At 31.7% G+C, this 20,526-nt stretch overlaps 4 protein-coding genes and 1 long non-coding RNA gene across 6 annotated transcripts; 2 read left to right on the top strand and 3 right to left on the bottom strand.

The window, feature by feature from the left end:
- Positions 1-494: 494 nt before the first annotated feature.
- On the bottom strand, positions 495-2,487 carry LOC107359362 (uncharacterized). Its single transcript, XM_015925845.3, has 3 exons — positions 2,008-2,487; positions 1,781-1,933; positions 495-1,459 (listed from the first exon to the last, which is right to left on the bottom strand). The coding sequence occupies exons 1-3, from the start codon at positions 2,402-2,404 to the stop codon at positions 534-536; spliced, it is 1,476 nt and encodes a 491-aa protein (XP_015781331.2). The 5' UTR covers positions 2,405-2,487; the 3' UTR covers positions 495-533.
- Positions 2,488-5,641: 3,154 nt separating this feature from the next.
- Positions 5,642-7,255, top strand: LOC107359835 (intraflagellar transport protein 57 homolog). The gene is made up of 2 exons (XM_015926415.3): positions 5,642-5,933; positions 5,998-7,255. The coding sequence occupies exons 1-2, from the start codon at positions 5,752-5,754 to the stop codon at positions 7,106-7,108; spliced, it is 1,293 nt and encodes a 430-aa protein (XP_015781901.2). The 5' UTR covers positions 5,642-5,751; the 3' UTR covers positions 7,109-7,255.
- On the bottom strand, positions 7,201-8,492 carry LOC107359836 (uncharacterized). The gene is made up of 3 exons (XM_015926416.2): positions 8,280-8,492; positions 7,965-8,159; positions 7,201-7,657 (listed from the first exon to the last, which is right to left on the bottom strand). The coding sequence occupies exons 1-3, from the start codon at positions 8,352-8,354 to the stop codon at positions 7,544-7,546; spliced, it is 384 nt and encodes a 127-aa protein (XP_015781902.2). The 5' UTR covers positions 8,355-8,492; the 3' UTR covers positions 7,201-7,543.
- Positions 8,493-9,449: 957 nt separating this feature from the next.
- LOC107359434 (uncharacterized) lies at positions 9,450-10,868 on the bottom strand. 2 transcript variants are annotated; one of them, XR_003081757.2, is made up of 2 exons: positions 10,294-10,868; positions 9,450-10,190 (listed from the first exon to the last, which is right to left on the bottom strand). It is a non-coding gene; the product is annotated as an uncharacterized LOC107359434 (long non-coding RNA). The 2 variants fall into 2 exon arrangements; XR_001568088.3 differs by having other exon boundaries at positions 9,718-10,193; positions 10,294-10,858.
- A 621-nt stretch (positions 10,869-11,489) lies between these two features.
- On the top strand, positions 11,490-19,248 carry LOC107360086 (glycerophosphocholine cholinephosphodiesterase ENPP6). The gene is made up of 7 exons (XM_015926710.3): positions 11,490-12,746; positions 15,156-15,327; positions 15,409-15,593; positions 15,965-16,074; positions 17,233-17,406; positions 18,330-18,473; positions 18,668-19,248. The coding sequence occupies exons 1-7, from the start codon at positions 12,266-12,268 to the stop codon at positions 19,034-19,036; spliced, it is 1,635 nt and encodes a 544-aa protein (XP_015782196.2). The 5' UTR covers positions 11,490-12,265; the 3' UTR covers positions 19,037-19,248.
- Positions 19,249-20,526: the final 1,278 nt, after the last annotated feature.

The raw sequence follows: 20,526 nt of genomic DNA, 5'->3' as shown, positions 1-20,526 counted from the left end.
ATATAAAGTCAAAAAGAAATTTTTGCGGGAAAATTGTGATCAAAATGAACGGGTTCTAGAGAAAAATTTCACATAACATGAAAACCAAATTAAACTACAATCACGAAAAATTGTCAGAGCTTATTCAAATCCAGTTTACTGAAAAATTAGCGTTTAAACAAGGTGGAGGAAGAATGACAATCCGTATTGCAAACCGTTGACTTAAGAGATAAAACTTGTTTTTATATTTACGTTGATGGTTTATTATTCTTTCACATGTAAAACAGTCTTTCGAGTAAAAAGTTTGGCGAAAAATCTGTTGTCTCAACTGCATAAAAATAGATCCAAGTTCAACTTTGAACCCAAAGTGTGTCAATCAGAGAAACTTTTTATTCAACAAAATGCCCCTAAAACCAACAAAGGTTCAGCTAGAGACTCGAATAAAACTTTTAGATGCGAAAGAAAGGCTCATTTTATACCAAAATTATATTATAATATAGTAAAAAGCATAAAAATAAGACAATGTATAAAATATTTTAATATAAATATTTAATTTAAACAGCAATATTTGATAAGTTAGCTTCCTTATCTTCTGAAATGGATAGTTTGGATTCCAAGTTGACTTCAGGTGCATCTACGATACTTTTACTTTGCACAAGTCTAATCCAACAGCTCACAGACAATGGATATAATACTGCAGCACCGACACACACCATGACAACACCAGGATGATGAGCAATTGTTGCACTAAATATTGTAGTATAAATGAAAACGGCTCCTAACCCAAAAAGAGTTTCCAGTGCCGTTGAAATGGTGAAAATTTGTGCCGATTCATTTGAAGGAATAGTGAAAACAATGAGACTACGAATTGCAACGCTTGCAATCCGTCCACACGAACCAATCACATATCCAGCAATGTAACCCCGAATGGACAAAAAGAGTCCTCTTATAGTGAAAAATGCAGCCAGTGATAAAGATCCAAATATAGCGATACTCGAATCAGAAAGACCTAAATATTTAAGGATTGAAGGTGCAATTGAAGTGGCAATGGTTGGTGGTATGTAAACAAGGGTCAACATTGATGTATATGCATCTTCAGTCAGTCCATAAACTCGCTGAGCAAACTGATAGGCAATACCGTCTTCTCCTGAAATGGATGCATTACAAATGGCTCCTGATGTCAACAACAATATCAATCGAAGTCGACCCTGATTTGGTCTTTGCTTTGTAATCAAAAAAATGCATTCCTTAACTCGTGAAATGCGAAAAACATCACTAACAATTTGAGAAAGAGTAGCGTTTTCTTTTTCCGGCTTTTTCTCATAAGTAAAGGCTGGTTTCATCAAAATTGTGACCAACAATCCAAATAAATATAATGCAATACTAACAATGAGAACTCCAACATAGTTTTTCGATTGACCTGAAATCCAAGGACTCATGGCAAGCACCTTACCACTGGCATAACTCGAGCTTAGCATAGCTATCAAAAGTACAAATGGATCTCATTAGTTTTTCATTTTCATTTATTTTAGGCAGAAAAGCATTTTGGTTTTGTAAAAACGTATTGAAGGACTTGAGTTCAAAGCTATTGTATTGTAAACAAATTGTATTTATATTCTTGGACGCAATAAAATATACTTTAAACCTTTAAATTGTCTCGATTATTTTGATTAAAACAATCAATTGTAAAGTTAAATGCAAACCTTAGAAATAAGTAAATTAAAATGAATTAAACGCGCTTTATGACAAAAAGTCCTTCAAGACCAAAACCTTTTCTTACTGTGATTTTGTTTTAACTTACACATTTTGGCTAAAAATTCAAGCACACCAAATCTAACGATGACAAGGTGGCTCGGAGTTCCCCATGTAGTTGAGGTATAAACAGCACTGAATAACAATGTGGTTCCTCCAGACAACGAGTAAGGACTATAAGCGACCAGTAAACCCCACCAAGCTATTGATTAATGAATTTAACATTATTTAATGAAATAATTTTAAACAACTTGCTGATTCAATTCGACTACTTACGAGTTTTAAATGCAAAAAGATTGATCAATAACAGGATAATCATACCAATACCTCCAATGAAGGGAACAATCATCATAAGTTTAAAGTATTTTGGATAATTTCCTAGCCAATAACCCATAAAAATGGACACAACCAAAGATGGAGCGTTGGTTACAAAATTTTGCCATCTTTTGAATGAATTGGCTGTTCGAAGTATCTCTTGAGTTTCACTAGAGTTTGCCTGAGAAGCAAAGTTTCTGCAAAAATCTGGATCCAATTTAAGATCATTTAAACAAACTTTATCCTCCATCAGTTGTGTTACAACCAAACCTTGAAAAATAAAAGCACAGGCAAAGATGCAGGTCAAATAATCAAATTTGGTTAAATTTAAATAACTAAAAAAGGATTTGATATTCATTATGGAAAGTGTTCAATAAAAGAAGCTGCGACAATAAAATTCAGGTTCACTGTGAATCTCACAACTGACGGTTAAAAGAATCAATTGCTGCATATTTATACTATTTGTAAATGAAATATTTTGGGTACAAATTGCACTAAACTGAATATCGAACTTAATTGGATCGTTCAAGGTAATTCTTTCAGTTCCAATGTGATTTCGCCATTGATTGATCGTCTTAATCCCTGCATAAATAGTAGATATAAAGATGCTTTGGTGCATTAGATTCAGCTTAAGGTAACATTTTATCAAGATCTTTCGTGCACTCGGCTGAAAATAGATCATCCAATGCAATGGCATAATTCATGGTCTTATTAGTCTTCAAATTCAGCATTTTATTTTGATACTTTGAATTGAACATTCAACAGAGCATTTTATGTTGGTGCAACTTGAGGTAAGTACAAATAAAACATTCACTAATCAATATTGTTATTGATTTGAGCTACTATTCATTAACAAATATCTTGATCATGATCTTCTTGTCTGATTTAGAGCTATCTTTAGTTTGTATTAACTTAAGTTAGTTAGACTTTACGATTTGATCACGGTTCTAATTTATCCTGAACACATTCCCATCCAAGCCAATTCCAGACATCTCTTGATATTCATTCTTAACTTATAACAACCATTTTCCTCTTCCTTTTCCGAATCCTATTCGACTTTTTACGATATTTGAGTATTTGGTCTAAAAGTCTAACAAAGATTACAATGTAACTGGACTAACTTTCTCAGTTTTAATTTGTCAATCATGTTGCTAATATAATTCCTTGTTATGAACAATAACAATTTCATGGACCAAATATTTATAGCATTGAAAACTGGCCAAAATATCACGCAAAAATATCCTTTACTCTTTGTTTGTTGCTAAAAAGACACAATAAACACAATTGTAACATTTTTGCACAAATTGACACTAACACTGTAAGAAAAAGGGACAATAACGGCTAAATATTAGGTTAGCTAGTAAATTTAGAGTTTGTTAGTTTGTTAAGACATAAAACCTGAGTCTGTTGGTGGGTTTTAAAGATTTCTATGATGAACAGTTCACGAGAAAAATCGAGTTCAAAGTGGAAACTTCGATCGCATTTTGTACAACGGTGCGACCTGATTTATTCTTGAAACTAATAATGCAGATTTAGATTTTGATGATGAATCAGAAAATGAACTTATTTTAAGAAATAAACTTTTCTGTTCGAAATAAAACAGATAAGTTCGATTGAAAGTTAAACCGATCTATTTCTAGGACCATATGATTTAGAGAGCTGAAACCCATTATTCGTCCTTAAAAATTGTTTGCTAACATCATGAGTCATTTACTTTTTTCAAATTATGGACAGTTCTCTTTATTTTGGCCATTAGCCCCGAAACTTTGAGCCTAAATACAGTATTTCGATAGCGGTAGCACCTAAAATCAACAAACTTTGACCAAACATTAGATTTTATTAAGGGCTAAAATATAATAAGACTTAATACTTAAGAAAATCTGAACTATTCATTTAACAATGAATGTTCTTCTAGCACATAAGATTGAGTTTGAATAACCATTCAAATTGATAAATCAAACTCAACATAAGTAATAAAATGTTATAACTTTTGTTTTAAGATCGTGAATAATTTAATAGTACAAAACATTATTGTCCATAATAAAATCTAATGTTTGGTCAAAGTTTGTTGATTTTAGGTGCTACCGTTATCGAAATATTTAGGTTCAAAGTTTCGGGACTAATGGCCAAAATAAGGAGAATTGTCGATAATTTGAAAAAAGTATTTGACTCATGATGTGAGGAAACAATTTTTATGGATGTATAATGGGTTTCAGCTCTCAAACTCATTCAGTCCCAGAAATAAACCAGTTTTACTTTAAATCGAACTTATCTGTTTTATTTCGAACAGAAAAGTTTATTTCTTAAAATAAGTTCATTTTCTGGTTCACCATCAAAATCTAAATCTGCGTTATTAGTTTCATGAATAGATCTGGTCTCACCGTTGTACAAAAGGCGATCAAAGTTTCAACTTTGACCTCAATTTTCTAGAAAACTGTTTATCGGATGAATTATTTAATAGTACCATTGGACTCAGTTTGCATTTCTCTACAAACCCACAAAGTCTCAAATCAATTCTCAAATGTTCGAGCCTTTGCCACTACTTTTTACATTTCACTTGCAACTTTAACCAGAAAATTGGTTTATTTACCAAGAAATGGGTTTATATAAGTTTATTTTGTTGAAAGAGTTGTTTCTCGTGCATTTACAACCCAAGAATCGCAACCAGAATGCATTAATTGAATGTTATCAAATTGAATTGAGTTATTGATTAGTGAGGAATCAAATTGGTGAAAGAATGATGGTTGTCGGTGATGCCATTCTCGAAATATCGAGGCTCAAAGTTTTTGGGTTAATAGTCAAAATTAAGCGAACTGCTATTAAATTACAAAAATCATCTGATCTATGGTGTGTACCTACAACTTTTATCGGTAAGTATCAAGTTTCAGTTCTCTTACTCTCACGGTCATAGAATGCGGTCGGTTTGATTAAAAAGCGAACTGATCTGTTTTACAGAAAAACGAAAATTTTATTTCTCGAAATAAGTTCGTTTACTGGTTACTTATCAAAAGTTACACAAGGGAAATGAGTTTCATTGAGCAATCTGCTCGCACCGTTGTACAAAACGCGATCGAAGTTTCAACTTTGACGTCAATTTTTTCGCAAACTATCGATCACAGAAATTTTTTAACAACATAAATGGAATCAGTTTTTATGTCTTAACAAACTAACAAAGTCTAAATTTGAAAGAAATTAATTTTTACCCGTTTTCTCCCAATTTTTTTCAGTGTTTGAGTCAATTTGTGCATAAACGTGACAATTGTGTTGATTGTGTCTGTTTAGTAAAAACCTCGGATTTTTATGTCTAATACTCATTGTTATGTGATAATTTGAGTTAATATAAAATTTTAAACGGATAAATTAGGCTATTTTTTGATTTATTACATATAAAACATAATACATTGTTCGAGCTGGTTGAGATTACTAAAGATCTCAGAAAATTAAACTAATGAAACGGTGTTAACGAATCACATTTCACGCGTTACAATAAGACAGTATTTAATTATCTCTTTTTAATCGTGAATGGTGCCATTTTCATTAAATTTGATCAATTAATATCATTTGTTGCATTTTCTGATCAAACAATTAATCCAGTTTTGTTTATAAATTTCTGGTTGTCATGGATATTAGCTGTTTCTGCTTCTCAAAAAAGGTCAATATTTCAAATATTAGTGTTATTATTTGGTGCTATTAAATTATCTTGCTATGGTCGAAGTTGATCATATCGACTCTTCATCTCCATCTTTAGTTAATCACGATGACAGTAAAAGTCCCGGTTACCATTTCATTTCAAACTTTCAATCGATGCACGATTTGATTGAAAAATTAATCCTTCTTAAATATGACAAGGAGTTTTGTCCTGTTTACAAATGTCAACCTCTTCATAGGTAATTATGCATTTTCCGTCTGATATCGTTAAGCTAATTATTTGATAAATCTCATGTACTTTAGGTATTACTTTACAATCCAAACCAACCCAGGAGAGCAATTTTATGTATTTTCATGTCTTTCCGTTTGGTTGATTAAGGAAAAATGTCAACTAAAGATGACCAGTGAACTTAATCCACAGGATTATGAAGATCCAAATGTAACAATCCATGGAATCTTGGATGCTGTTCGTTTAATTGTTGACAAGGTGTCAATTGCTCCAAATAAAATTAAACAAGGTTATGGATCAGAAGTTATTTGGATTCTCAATACACTAACAGATGATGCATTGAGTAAAAGTCAATTTGCTCGTTCACCAATTGTAGTTAAAGTGTTGACATCGGATAAAGATTATGAACTGGATAATATTGAAGAGGATAAAATAATTGAAGATGAAGATGATATTGAAATCAATTTCAATGATCAATTTACACTATTAGATGATGAATATGGAGATTTTGACAATGAAATGGTTACCGATAAACTGTATACTCAATCCTTGGTCAACCGTCCACAAGCAATACTGGCCAGCAACGTTGACTCGGCCGAGTGGAAGATTGAAGTTGAAAGAGTTTTGCCTCAGTTGAAGGTTATCCTTCGTTCATCTGACCACAAAGCTGATTGGAGAGCTCATATTGAGGAAATGTATCGACATCGAAACGAGGTTGAAAAACATTTCGAGACAACTTCTACTTCCTTGAAAAAATTGTCCGATGAAATTAACAAAGAAATGACTCAGATTGGAGCAAGGGAAAAGTACCTTCAATTGCAATTGGAAACATTAACTTCTGAATATAATTCACTGGAGGCTCATCTCAAGCAAGCAACGGAAAGTTATAAAATGGTCAGTGGTGGTGTTACCGAGAAATCACGTAAATTGGCTTCGATTTCAGAGGAATTGGATTCAGTCAAGGAAGAGATGGAGAAAAGAGGAACTGCCATGACTGATGGAACACCTTTAATCAGTATTCGTAAAGCCTTAACTACAATTAAGCAGGAAATAGTATCTCTTGATATAAGGATTGGAGTTGCGATGCACACTTTGCTTCGTATTAAAGTTGCTGATTGTACCAAAGATGCGCTAGAGAAACAAGAACCATTCAAAAATAATCGAATGGATGAATTGATTTTTTAAGATAATTCGGAAAAATTAACACTGTAGGTGTTTTTTCTGTGTTAAAAGATTTGACTAGTTCATTGTAGCTAGAATAAATATTTAGAAACCTCTTTTATGTATTGAAAATTTATTAATGATTGGAATGGTTAGATTTAATTTGAAAAACAGTTTCTCACTTTCATCAAATCAAAATAATCTCAAGTATACTCGTCTAAGAATATTTGATATTAAAACTCGATCACAGTTTTAGGTAAAAAAAATAAATTTAACTGCTGCCATGGCAAAATCCAATATCAGCTTTAGACGAAAATGATAAAATGTATTGGAAAATCGCTTAGAAACAACAATTCTTAGAATCCACTCAATTATTGCAGTTATTTTGATGATTATTTCACTTTTGTGGAATTATATTTGAAGAATTATCAGGTTAGAAGTTGTTCATTATGAATATGTTCACTTGGCATCTTTTCTTCTAAGTCTATCCATTACTAAAAAGGCTATGATAGGGTAAGCCAAAATGAATGCAAACGTGGTGGTCGAGCTTCCAAAAGGCCATAGTCCATTTTTCTGTGGATAGCAGGAAATAAAACAAATTATTAGAATATAATAAAGTCAAATTTTAGAAAGGTAAATGCATTAGCATATGAAATGGTAGCTAAGTAGGTGCAAACTTATCAAATGATTTGGATCATCAAATTTGACTATTCTACTTTTAGACTGAATTTAAGAAATAACACAAATTTGATCGGTGAGATACAGTCGAGTAGACAGTAACTTCTTGCTTCATTGAAAGGTTACATATATGAAAATTGAGATGATAATGCATTCAAAGTATCAAATATGACAACTCAAAATTAATTCGTTGAATACTTACAGATGAACTTTTAGTTTCTAAATTTTTCAGTCTATTTGAGATACCTTCAATATTTTTTTGGAGATTCATAATTGTTAAATTTAATTGATGATTTATGTCACTTTGTTCTTTTCCTTCTTCTTTGATATCTTCTTCTCCTTGTGCGGTAATTATGACTTTTGAGTCTTTCAATCTTTCAAAGGCGGTCAATGAATCCTAAGGAAACAAAAAATGAGTATATGAAATTAAATTAGGACAAATTAAAACCGTGGACGGTTAGAAGAAGTAGTCAAGTTAAAGGAAAATTAAGAGGAAATAAAAGACCGAAAATCTTACCTCAGAAACATGATCATATGTGTCAGAAAATTCATCTCCATCACTCTCCATTTGAAAGGCAGCTCTTTCAGTCATAACATATAACAAAATACTAAGAAATAGATAAACAATTTAATCAAAAAATAATAATAATTAAGTCAATTATTGAGACAATAGACAATAGTAAAGCCAAATAGTAGATCAATTGACAACAAGTAAAATCCCAATTTTGTTGACACTATTTCGGCTGCCAAATAAACCTGCAAAACATACCTGCTAAGAGATACACAGCGCTATCTATCAGCATAAAAATAAACTAAAGTTTTTCATCGCATAATTTTAACCGTAAGTTTTTCGTCGTTTTAATTGTTGGTTATAATTAGTCTCTATTTATTATGTGATGGTAATATTTACCCACAATTTGGGCTCATCAGTCCCATTATTAGCTTAATTTTTTTGTTAAACTTAAATGAAGTAAGTTAGTGGTAGAGAGAAACTGTGTTGCTTTAATGCTTGAAAACATGGATCTATGATCGCTTCGGACACTTACAATGTAATATGTTTTACGTAAGACAAATTCAAAAGCAGAAAAATCGCCCTGAATCGAACTCCCACCAACAGAGTTAGCATGCAAAAATATAAAATAAAGACAGCTTCAAAAACAATTCACTAAATAATTAACATGGATCGTTGGATAGGTTATGGACATTTTGGTTGGCAAATAATTCAAATAACTGGTAATCGATTTTTTTTTCTGGTTCACTAAGGCCTACCAGTATCTATGATTGTAATAACCAGAAAGGATCTGTTTAGGAATACTCATGTTCATAATGTGCCAAAACTGATTTGTCTGAATACACAATCGTTATTATTTTTAAACATGAAATGCAAAACAAAGAGACATATTTCAATGGAAAAATCTGCCAGAAATGAAATTTGAAGACATTTCTATTGAACTATTTTTACTCCTCTCCGATTTTTTACATTATCTTTCGACAATGAACCCAATGAGCTGCTCAGAAATGAACTGTCAATGAATTTCAAGTTGCCAAATGGGAAAGAAATGTATTTCTACGGATTCTGAGAAACTAACATTGTTATCAATATTTTGCCATTCTCTTTGATATCTTGTAGTAAAATATGTGCAATTAACCTGCTAAACAGAATCATTAATGGTGTGATGATAGTTCGTTAACTGTTACACTCGATTGGTCTTTATTTGATTCCAATTAAAGGTTATTATTCATTTATAGCGTATTTTGTATGGTCGTCGAGTTATAGAAAGTAAAATTAGTTGAATCCAAATAAATGACTGCAAAATGACATTCAACACTGTTGACTTCGTTATTGTTGCATTATTGCCTTTCAATAGTTAACCAAGTCTGTTCATATTGTTCATTTTACCTTGTAATTGATTATTTTCCCTCAGATGTCAATAATTCAAACAACAATTTCCATATTGTAAAGGTAAGAATAAAGAAAGTTATAATTGTCATCCTTCGATTGTTGAAAGTTGCAAAAAGGATTCAAAGTTGATCAAATGAAAGATCAATCTGAATAAACAAATTCAAGGTAAAAAAAACCTGAACACAACAATGGATAAAATCAGTGTTATTACAATTTAAACTTGAAAAGGAAAAGGTAAAATTGTTGTTTTGACCATCAATTATTCCGTTTGATCAGCCATTCAAATCATTCATTTATCTGATCAACTTTGCATTTCAGGTAAATGCGTAATTGAATAACTCAGCTCAATCTATTCATAAATTTGGACTTTCACACTTTGGATAAGCTTTTGATATCACATTTGCTGGATTTACTGTCACATCTTGGTTTTGAACGAGTAATATTAACATTTGAACTGGCGATGAATTTCAATATGCTTTGACGATCGTCTGTCCAATAACCAACCTCCAAATGAATGTAACTCCTCTACTTGAAATTAAAAAGTTCAGTGTGATTATAATTGTCAAGATAAGTAAATGATTAAAATGTAATAATTTCAAACCAAGGATTTGATTCCAAATAAGCTTACAAGCGATCAAACGACTTTATCATCAAAATTTATCGCTATAACAGGCAAAACGCTAAACTTGATCCACGTTATCTTCATTAAAATATTGACCTCCATTTCTTCTGACCTAAGGTCAAATGGTTACAAAGTATCTCTCTTCTAATAATAAGTTTCCAATCAAAGTTCACTTGTAAGTTTCCAATGTCAGGTATATAATTAATAACAGGTAACCAAGAAAAACCATGAAGCTTGGAGTTCACTTGAATCAGCATAAGATTAACATCAATCTAGATGTCATTGATAATTACCATTGTTGAATGAAGCAAAGCACAAAATTTGACTTAATTGTTGAGACAAAATAATTCATTAAAAATATGGCAATCAACCAAAAAGCAAGCAATTTACATCATTGACCGAACAAATAAATAACCACTTGAGCTGTCTTGTAACTGTTCATCCAACTGCAAATTAAAAACGTTAAAATTTATACAGTTTAATAACGATGAGATGAAACCAGAGTGACAAAAATCGCCAGTAATTAACAATTAAGAACGAAGTTAATTTGAAAAATCAGGAAAACAAGAAATTAAAAACAATAGATAACCAAAGCTAAAGGCGCCTTCACTCAGCTGACTAACCAACCCAGAGAAATACAAAAAGGTGCCAATTTCAAACTGACAAATTGATCTTGATCAACTTGAATCCGATTAAATGTTGAATGTTATTGATTAATTCATAACATTTTAATAAACAATAAGTATTCATGAAGTGACAATTGAGTAAATTGAATGGAAATAAAAAACAAGGTTTTGTCAATTAAAGGAGGAAAGCAAAGAAACCAAAGCCACCACCAAAAGAAAAAGGTTAACTCAACCAATTCCCTCAATAAGCATATTGAATTGTAGGTCAATCAAATAATTGTAGCAGTTAACGCAAATTATCATTATTACGATTGTGACTGTGATTATAATAATGTTTATTAAATTAACTTTCACTTTCGTATTCACTTTTAATATTAACCTAACCTGCGTTAACCTAAACTTAAAACCAGTCGGTGCAAAAAAAGTCAGCAATAATCCTGGTAACAGTAGCAATACATTCACATTAGTAAAAGCAAAAGTGAAAAATCAAACCTCCTCCTCCTCTTCGTCCTCCTCCTATCATCATAAGCTCTCACTTTCATCAGTTGATCATCATAATCATCATTAACATGTTACTGATCAAAAATGCTCAATCAATTATTATGGCCACAATAATTGTTCACAATCAAATCTATTTTAGTTGAAATACTCACTGAAAAAGTGTAAATAAATTGTTTCTCCATCTCAATCTTTGCTTTGCTTTTTCATCCCAATCATTCAAATCATCATCATAATCATCATCACCATCTTCATTATCTTCATCTTACTCCCACAATACTCTCACTTTAATGTTGTTTAAGGAGACAAGGCATGAAAAAAAACATAATCAAGTGAACAACAATCAAAACTGAATCTCGACTGGGTTTCACTTTCCCTCATCACCAATCAAGCCAACAATCTTCCGACGACTTCAACTCATTTAACTTACAACTGGAAACAATCAGGCAACATCAATTGAGTAACAATTTGAGTCTTTTTTAACATTGCCAACAAAGTCAACCAGTCAACATCAACGACCAAGAGTGGACCTAAAGTGGTCGAGGCGACTTAAAAGATCAACTTTCTTCCTCTTCCTACTATTAACAATCATCACCACAATAACCACCACAATTACAACCACAATCATCATCATCATCACCATCATTTTCAACATCATCCTTATTTCCTGCTCATTTAGCCTTTTAACTCTTTCAAAACACTTTCACTTTTCACCTGAAATCATTTATATTTTGTACTCTTTGCATGCTTCATCTTCGGGTTAATCCATCATTTTGTTTATTAACATCATCATCAAATTACTATTTATCACCATATTTAACTAAAACCAACAATCACAGATAACAATAATCATAATGGATACATCACCAATAATAAAAGTAGCAGCGTTTATTAAACCTTTACAATCTCATTATTTATTAACTTCAAATCCATTGTCAAAGGTTACATCCAAACAATCAGCTGGGACGCAAGTTGGATCAGTGAAAAAATTAGTGACAATCAGTAAAAGGTTAAAATCAATTTTACCAGTTTTTAATGTTTTTAGCGTTATTTTGTTATTTTGTATCATTGGATCTCTTGGTGCACCTTCAACCTCATCATCAACCTCATCTCCATCATCCTCATCAACACCAAAATCATCATCATTTTCATCTAGTAAAAAACCTAATAAACAAAAGGTAATCTTAATCCTTGCCGATGGAGTTCGTTATGATTACATCAAAGACCCTAATCTGAAAGGGATTCAAAGGATGGCCCGGAATGGAGTTAAAGCTGAATATGTTCAACCAATTTTCCCATCCAACTCTTATCCCAATTGGTATACAATAGTTACAGGTATTTACAATCATCCGATCATTTAAAGTCAGTTTACCAAAAATTGTCTCTTTTTTATAACCTTTACAATGAAAACAACCAGATTTGTGCCAAAAACCAGATAAACCCAAAATGTAAACATTGTATTATGATTGTGACTTGTGAGATTCATTTCAACCTCAGTTATTGCTGTTTCAATCTTAACCAATTAATCAGGATTAATGAAGATTCCAAGTGATTGTTAATTACTTCAATTACCAGTAAACAGCAATTAGTTGATGTCATTTGTTTTTAAGTTGAAACCCATTTTCAAGTTAACTCATCAAATGTTTGCGCCAATACATCACGCCGAGCCAAATGTTGTTACATTGGTCACTGGTGAAGATGTAACTGATGATAATTTGATTAACACCAAACTGATTAACATATAAATTAATCAGTTAACCATGAGAATGGGAAAAACTTCAGAAGCAATTGAATCTTTTTTTTCTTGCAAACACTTTTTACTCGACAAATTGAAGGTTTCAATGGATTTGAACTTGAATCTGTTACAATTGCAGTAACCTAATAATTTTGATTTTTTGTCCCTTAACTTACAACCAATCTAATCACTATAATTTGAATTCACCTTTCGCTATTAACTCATCAATTTTTTCCTTGTTCATCAAAAAAACTGAAATCATGATCAACAAGAATCAGATTAGTAAACTGTTCTTGTCTGATACATGATAACATGATTGTATTGAAAGAAGCAAAATAATTCATAATTTAAAACATTGATTGAAATGAAAGATGAAAATAAACATTTTTTTCAATGAAACTGAAAAAATAACAAAATCTAAATTGAAAGTGAAGGAGTTAATTGATGATAAAGATGCTAATAGGAATTGATTATTGAAAGTCAAGTTGGATGATTATCCAACTATTAAATCACAAATGGAAAAGCTAATTAACTTACATCAATTGTGATGGTTAAACGATGAGCCACTTTACCAGGAAGTGTTATTGTCAAAATTAATCATTAATTGTTGACAGTAAACTAAACATTTAAGAAGCCTCAAGAGCATCAAAATGATATTAAATTACGAGTCGGAATGGACAGTTACACGGTCATCGTTATTATTATTACTTTCATCAATTGACTTCCCCATATTAAGGTGTGCTTTGCGAATGGACTTCATCTTGATCATCATCATTTTCATCTTCATTTGGACAAAAATTAGGCTTTAATCATAAAAGGTCACAAGATGAAGATGCAAACATCCGGATTGATTAGCATTCCAATCAGGTCAATTGCTATTTCCGTTAATGATAATAATAATAGTAATGATGATGATGATGATGGAAGCTATAATGATGATAAAAATAATAACAGCAAAAAGTATTAAATGATAATATTTGTAACGGATAAACTGTTCAAGTTGACCTTAAATATGACTTTATCAGCCAATACCAATAGAAGGTCGACCTTTTTCGAGACTCAATTGATTCATTTAATTGTTTCAAGATTAGTTTCCATTTAGCCTTAAAAATTGAACCTTTCATGATTAGTAAATTGACTAGAATTGAATTTGAAATGATTGTATTACACTTGGTCTTTGCAAGGAAAGAGTTGGTCTTGTTGGAATCATGTCTTCTGGTTAAACTTGCTTCTTTCAATTAGCTGCTAATGACTGTTAATCATGAAGTGATTAATTAGCTAATGATTGATAATATGGTCGGTAATGATTAACTCATGTGTTGATTCATCTTCAGCTTCAATTTGTTTCGTTTGATTTTTAAATACATTTACTTATTGAAAGTCTTTGGTTTAAAAGCTAAGGGAAATATTTTCATTGAAATGAATGTAATTGTATTTCATTGAGTAGCAATTGACAATAATGTTTGGTTTAAAGGCGAAATAACAGCTTTTCTGATCTTGAGAGATCAGGTTAATGGGACAATTGTGTTGTAACAATTATTCACGAACAACGTTCAAGTCGTATTGAACTGAATAAATTGTCCTCAAAATGGAAACAATAAGTAACAGTAGACTTAAGATATTGATCAAGATAATCAATAATTGTGAATTGTTTATGACTTTACCCTTAATAACATTGACTAAGAGTGATTGAAGTTAAATAATTTGAGTGAAGACATTAAAAAATGCAATGAAAAGTGATATTAGTTTGACTTTAAAGCAAATTAAGTAAATCACTTCGATCATTTGCAATTACATATTGCAACTCGAAAATCATTTGATAATACTTTCAATTGATCAATTAATCTAGATAAACTGAAACTACTTCCAAAATGACTGAATCAATTAAAGTAATATATTATAATGATTGAAGGAAGATTGAATTTAAATGATTGCCTGTTCAGCGTCAATCAACTTTCAATAATCAAATTGAGTAAAAGCTAAACATTATTTGCTTTTTCACTTGTCAGGCCTTTACGCTGAAAGTCATGGGATGGTTCAAAATTTCATGTACGATCCCGTTGAGAATGACACTTTCCTAATGAGTCCTCATCCAAATGCATCCCATCCTCACTGGTGGAGCATGGCTGACCCTCTCTGGACCACAGCTGAGAAGCAAGGAGTTAAAACTGCAGTTTTCTGGTAAATAGAAATAGAAAAATATGGAAAAGATGAAATTTTGATGTTTAATGAAACCAATGAATATCTTAACATTACCTTAAGGTGGGACGGATGTCAAGTTGAGATACGCAACACAACACCATCAATGTGCCTTGAATATCAATCCTATTGGACTTGGCCGACCGTTCAAAATGATACTCTTGACGCTTGCGATGAGATATTGGATAATTTTGAGAAGGATGATTGGGGTTTGGCTTTGGTCTATTTTGAGGCTGTTGATGCCAACGGTAAGTAATTATGTAATGATCACAATTAAATAACAGAAATTAGAGAAAATAAAATTAATATTATTAATAATAATCAAAACTGTAAAAATAAGGAGAAAAGCGAAAAAGGCCCGAAAAATGAAAATGGAAATGAAAAGCAATCTTAATCAAATGGACCTCAGGGTAACCTTGATTGTATTATCAATATAAATATTAATTCATAATTTGTGTGCTGAATATAGTATTTTGATTATTATTCAGAATTTATTTTCTCTCACCGATAATATTTCAATTTTTAACGCCTCACCCTGAAACTTTTCTCTTCATGAAAATCATCTTCTTTTCTGGCCTCATCTTTTTTATTTTTCCTTCTAATGATGATTCTAAATCAGGTCATGCCTGGGGCTCTGAATCAAGCGCCCGAATTGAAGCAATGAAAGATTTAGACCAGGTCATAACTCGGCTTCAGGATGGAATTGAATCTCGAAAAATGACCGACCTGGTAAGTTTGAATCAACAATTAATTTGATTTGATTAGATTTCTCACTCTTCTTTGGTTATAATTTTCAATACAATTTACTTTTTGCTCAAATCAAATTTCAAGTTCACAGTTCAATGGATAACCCAGTGACTTTATATTTGACATTTTTTTCAAGTTCATCTGATGATCATGTTAATGATGGTGTTTGGGTGCAATTTCATTATGACCTTTTATCCGTTTAACAACTCAATTGAGGCCAATTTAAGCATAATCAATTTCACTCATTCCATTGATATAACAGTTAACTGGTTTCAATTGACTTTTTTTGTTCTTCTTGTTATTAGTTTCTCTTGTTTTTTCACCATTTCAGGGAAACGAAAGTTTAACCACAATCATCATCATCAGATTAATAGTTTAATTCAACTAAAAAAAGGTGCTCAGGTTATCTGATTGAGTGAAAACAGCATGAAAAAGGCTTCATTTTAAGGTGAAACAGAAAAGGTTGAAAAGGTTTTTTAGGCAAACATTTCACTTTATATTCACGGTCATCACTTTTAACCTGACCTTTGAGCACCTTAAGGTTAATGTGTATTTGTTAATGAATTAAATTGCATTTAAATACATTAAATTCATTAGTAAATTGTTAACCTGAAGGGGTTTAAAGTTTCTCTCTCTTTTCTAATTGCAAATTGATTTGTATCGTAAAACATGATACAAGAAAATTAGTTAACTTTTCGTGAATTGTTATTGATGTAAAATAGGAAAAGGGTTATTATTGATATCTTTTTAAGAACAGTTAATGATCAAATTAAATTGGTTACAATACATTTTGAAGGTTAATATTAAGATCAATATTATTCAATATAAATCAGAATGATGATCAATTGAAATGTTTCCTTGGATATCCATTGACTTTTAAATTAACGATTGATGAATGATGGAAACAGTTAATGATAAATCAGCAACTAGATTAATGATGTTACCAAGTTGTTCCTATTATTAATGTACAAACAATAACATGATGTTGCATGTAGACATCTTGTTGGTAATAACATCTTGTCAGAATTTAGTCTTTCGCACCTTAATTACAGAATTAGTTGATTGATTTAGTTAAACATTCTTGGAGTACTTATTTAGCCAAACTAATCATTCTTCCACTTGATTTGACACATTTAACAGGTAAACATTGTACTGGTCTCTGATCATGGAATGGTCACTGTTATTGAAGAGAATGGCGAACAAAATGCCAAAGTGATTGAAATTGAAACCATTGTTGACCCAAATGATATTGTAGTCATGTTTGACCGAGGAACCACTTCTATGTTATTACCTGTTAAAGGGAAGGAACAAAAGGTAAGTTGATCAATTTACATGTAAAGAGAATGCATAAAACTTTTGCGTAAAAGTTGTGGTCAAACTGAAAGGATTCTTGGATTTTTAGACCATATGAAAGCTGACATTGGACTAATCCTTACAAAATAATTTTGTTTGGTTGAGTTTTGTTAAACTAGTAAACGAAAGCTTCCTTTTGAGTCAAGAGTTGGGACTTAATAGGTTTGTAGGGGCATAAAATTGAGCCCATCAGTGTTATTAAAAGTTTTTATGGTCGACAGTTTTCAAGGAAATCGAGATCGAATTTTAAACTTCGAATGCCTTTTGTTCAGTTATTGAACCAGATTTTTTCATTAAAATCAATTTCTTGGGGTAACTCTTGATGGTCAACCAGAAAATGCACTTGTTTCGGTAAATAAAATTTGAGTTTTCTGTACGACAGACAACTACGATTTTCGATTTAAAATTTTTGAATACCAATGGACGAAGTTTTTATGGCCCTACAAAGATCTCAGTCTAGACAAGTTTTACAAAATTTCTTCGATCGATAGTTTTAGATAAAATAGCTTTCAATGTTTGAACTTCGATCGCTTTTAATCGGAGCAGATTTTTGCATCAAACTAACTTATCTTTCTGACTTAACTTTTAACAAGCGCGACTTCGATCATGACTGATCGCAAAATTCATTTTACAATACATTCAGTCCACATTTAAAAGACTTTTTAATGAAAAAAAAGCATCGTCAATGAGAGAAACTGAAAAATAAAATAAAATCTGGTTCTACAACTCAACAAAATGCATTTGAAGTTTGAAAGCGATTTTAAACAGTACAATGGATTCAGCTTTAATGTCCTGAAAGTCCACATACACCACTTCATCCACCACCTTTTAATCAATAATACAATGTATCTTTAACTGGGACTTATTACTGCTTTCACTATCAGGTACTTGATGATCTTAAAAAAGCGAGTCCTACAGGATTAAGATTCTATGCTAAATCCGATATCCCTATCAAGTATCATTTTAAAAACAACCGCCGAGTCTCGCCAATTTTGTTGGTTGCTGAAAAGGGTTATTTTGTCCGTGGGGTAAGTAGATTTATTTTTATTACCATTTCCTATTAATCTTGTTAACCCAATTTATTGTCTTTTAAGGTGACCATGTTCAGATTGTCTGATATCTTCTAGTATCGTCTGAATATTTTATCTTTCTGTTGCATCTAACGGTTTGTTTACTTTTCCTGTTGAATAATCCATTGTTTGCTTATTTTGTTTTTATTTAGTTTACTGATTATGGTAAAACCAAACCTTTACCGGACATTGTCTATTCTGGACACCATGGATATGATCCGTATGCTGTCAAAGAGATGAGGACAATCATGCTTGCAACGGGCCCTGGACTACGCAAAGGTTACACTTCACCTCCATTAATGATGACCGACCATTACAACTTGGTCTGCCATTTACTTGATATTAATGCTCAACCCAACAATGGCTCATGGCTTCGAATTGAAGGAATGCTTGCTGAAGAATCAAGTCAGCGTCACAGTTCCTTATGGCCAACAAGTCAAGCCAATCATGTTTCACAATCTAATTACCTATCAGCACTAACACTTATTACTCTTTTTTTAATTCTATGCCGCCATCTTTAACTCTCTCCTGTATTTTTGTGTGAACTTTTTTTGTTCACTTGTTGATTCAAACTCTTTATTATTTATCTTTTGCATCTTCATCATGTGTATCACCATATCATTAACAAATTCAACACCATCACTGTCACCATCATCATCAACGTCTTACTTGATTGTTATTTTTTTTGTAATATCAGAATATCAAAGGAAAAAGAAACATATTCAAGATAAAATTTTATCAGCCTAACATTTCATCAATCAAAGCGGATAACGGTCTCGGTCAAGTTTACATCAATTTTTCAGTGTTCATACATTTCCATTACTTGGATGCTTATTTTTATTACACTTTTTGGTCCATCAAGCCATCAATACTTGGCAATACAATGAGAGGTGAAACTCAAACCGCATAATTTTTGCTTCACAGTGGATAATATATTTTGTGTCAAGAATGATTGGATAGCAATTAGAGCTTTACAGACTTTAAATAATATCTCATGATATTCAAGGATTCAAATAACCAAGCAAACATTGAAACATCAACTTGAGGCAAAACCAGGGAAAAGATGAGAACAGTTGACAATCTGTTGTGTGTAATCAAAGGAGCAAAAGCTTGACGAGAAAGCTTGCAAACCATTTTTTCTTGTTAATTATACATTCAAATTGTTGGGTATGACAACGGAGTTAAATTTAATACTTCAAGAATCCACTGAATCTGTAGACAAAGGAAACCATCTCAACTCAATAAGCAATCCCTCTTTAATTACCTTTCAGATTAATCGTAATCATTATCTCTGTGCGAAAAGATGAAGTCCTTTTACTAATCATGGCTTTCTGTTAAATCCATGAACCATTTGAAAGGCAGAAAAGTTTAAATAATTTGCTGATGATGTTTGTCTTAATGATGAACCCTTCAAATGATTGTTACGTGAGTTACCATGTCAGGTATTAACCCAAAACTGGTCGCCAAAAAGGTATTTTTTTCAGGTATTATATTGACAACATTGAAGCATTCCAAGAGCTTATCGAGATGAATGATGGCGACCAGAACACACATTTAAGGGTAAAGCAATTTTAATTATCACGCTAATTGTCTTTTTTCATTTTTCTCATTCATTTTTTTATTCTCTTTTCCTTTTCTTTAGGTTAATCACTTCACTAATCCATAATTGAAAGATTTAGTGGAAGCAATGCCAAAAATGATGATCATAATTCCCATCATCACCATCATCTTGAAAAATCGCCATAAAAAAGCATTTCAAATCAACCGTTCATCAATAACCCTTGACAACGTTATTATTAAATTATTTGACTGTATTTCACTTTTGACTCCCCAAGGCCTACAATTGTGGTTCAATATCATGTTAAGGTCAATCTATTTTAAAAGGGATAATGTCAGGATAATCCAAAAATTTGGACAGTTAATCAAGTGGATCATTAAATAATCATTTTTGTCCTCTTAAAAACAAGTCAGTAACAAGATGTAACGCGGTAGTTACCCGATGAAGCCTCAA

This window comes from Tetranychus urticae, chromosome 3 (assembly GCF_039701765.1).
Source record: "Tetranychus urticae isolate SD_2017Ah chromosome 3, NJAU_TeUrti_SD_1.0, whole genome shotgun sequence".
NCBI lineage: Eukaryota > Metazoa > Arthropoda > Arachnida > Trombidiformes > Tetranychidae > Tetranychus > Tetranychus urticae.
This window is presented reverse-complemented; position numbering and strand designations above follow the sequence as displayed.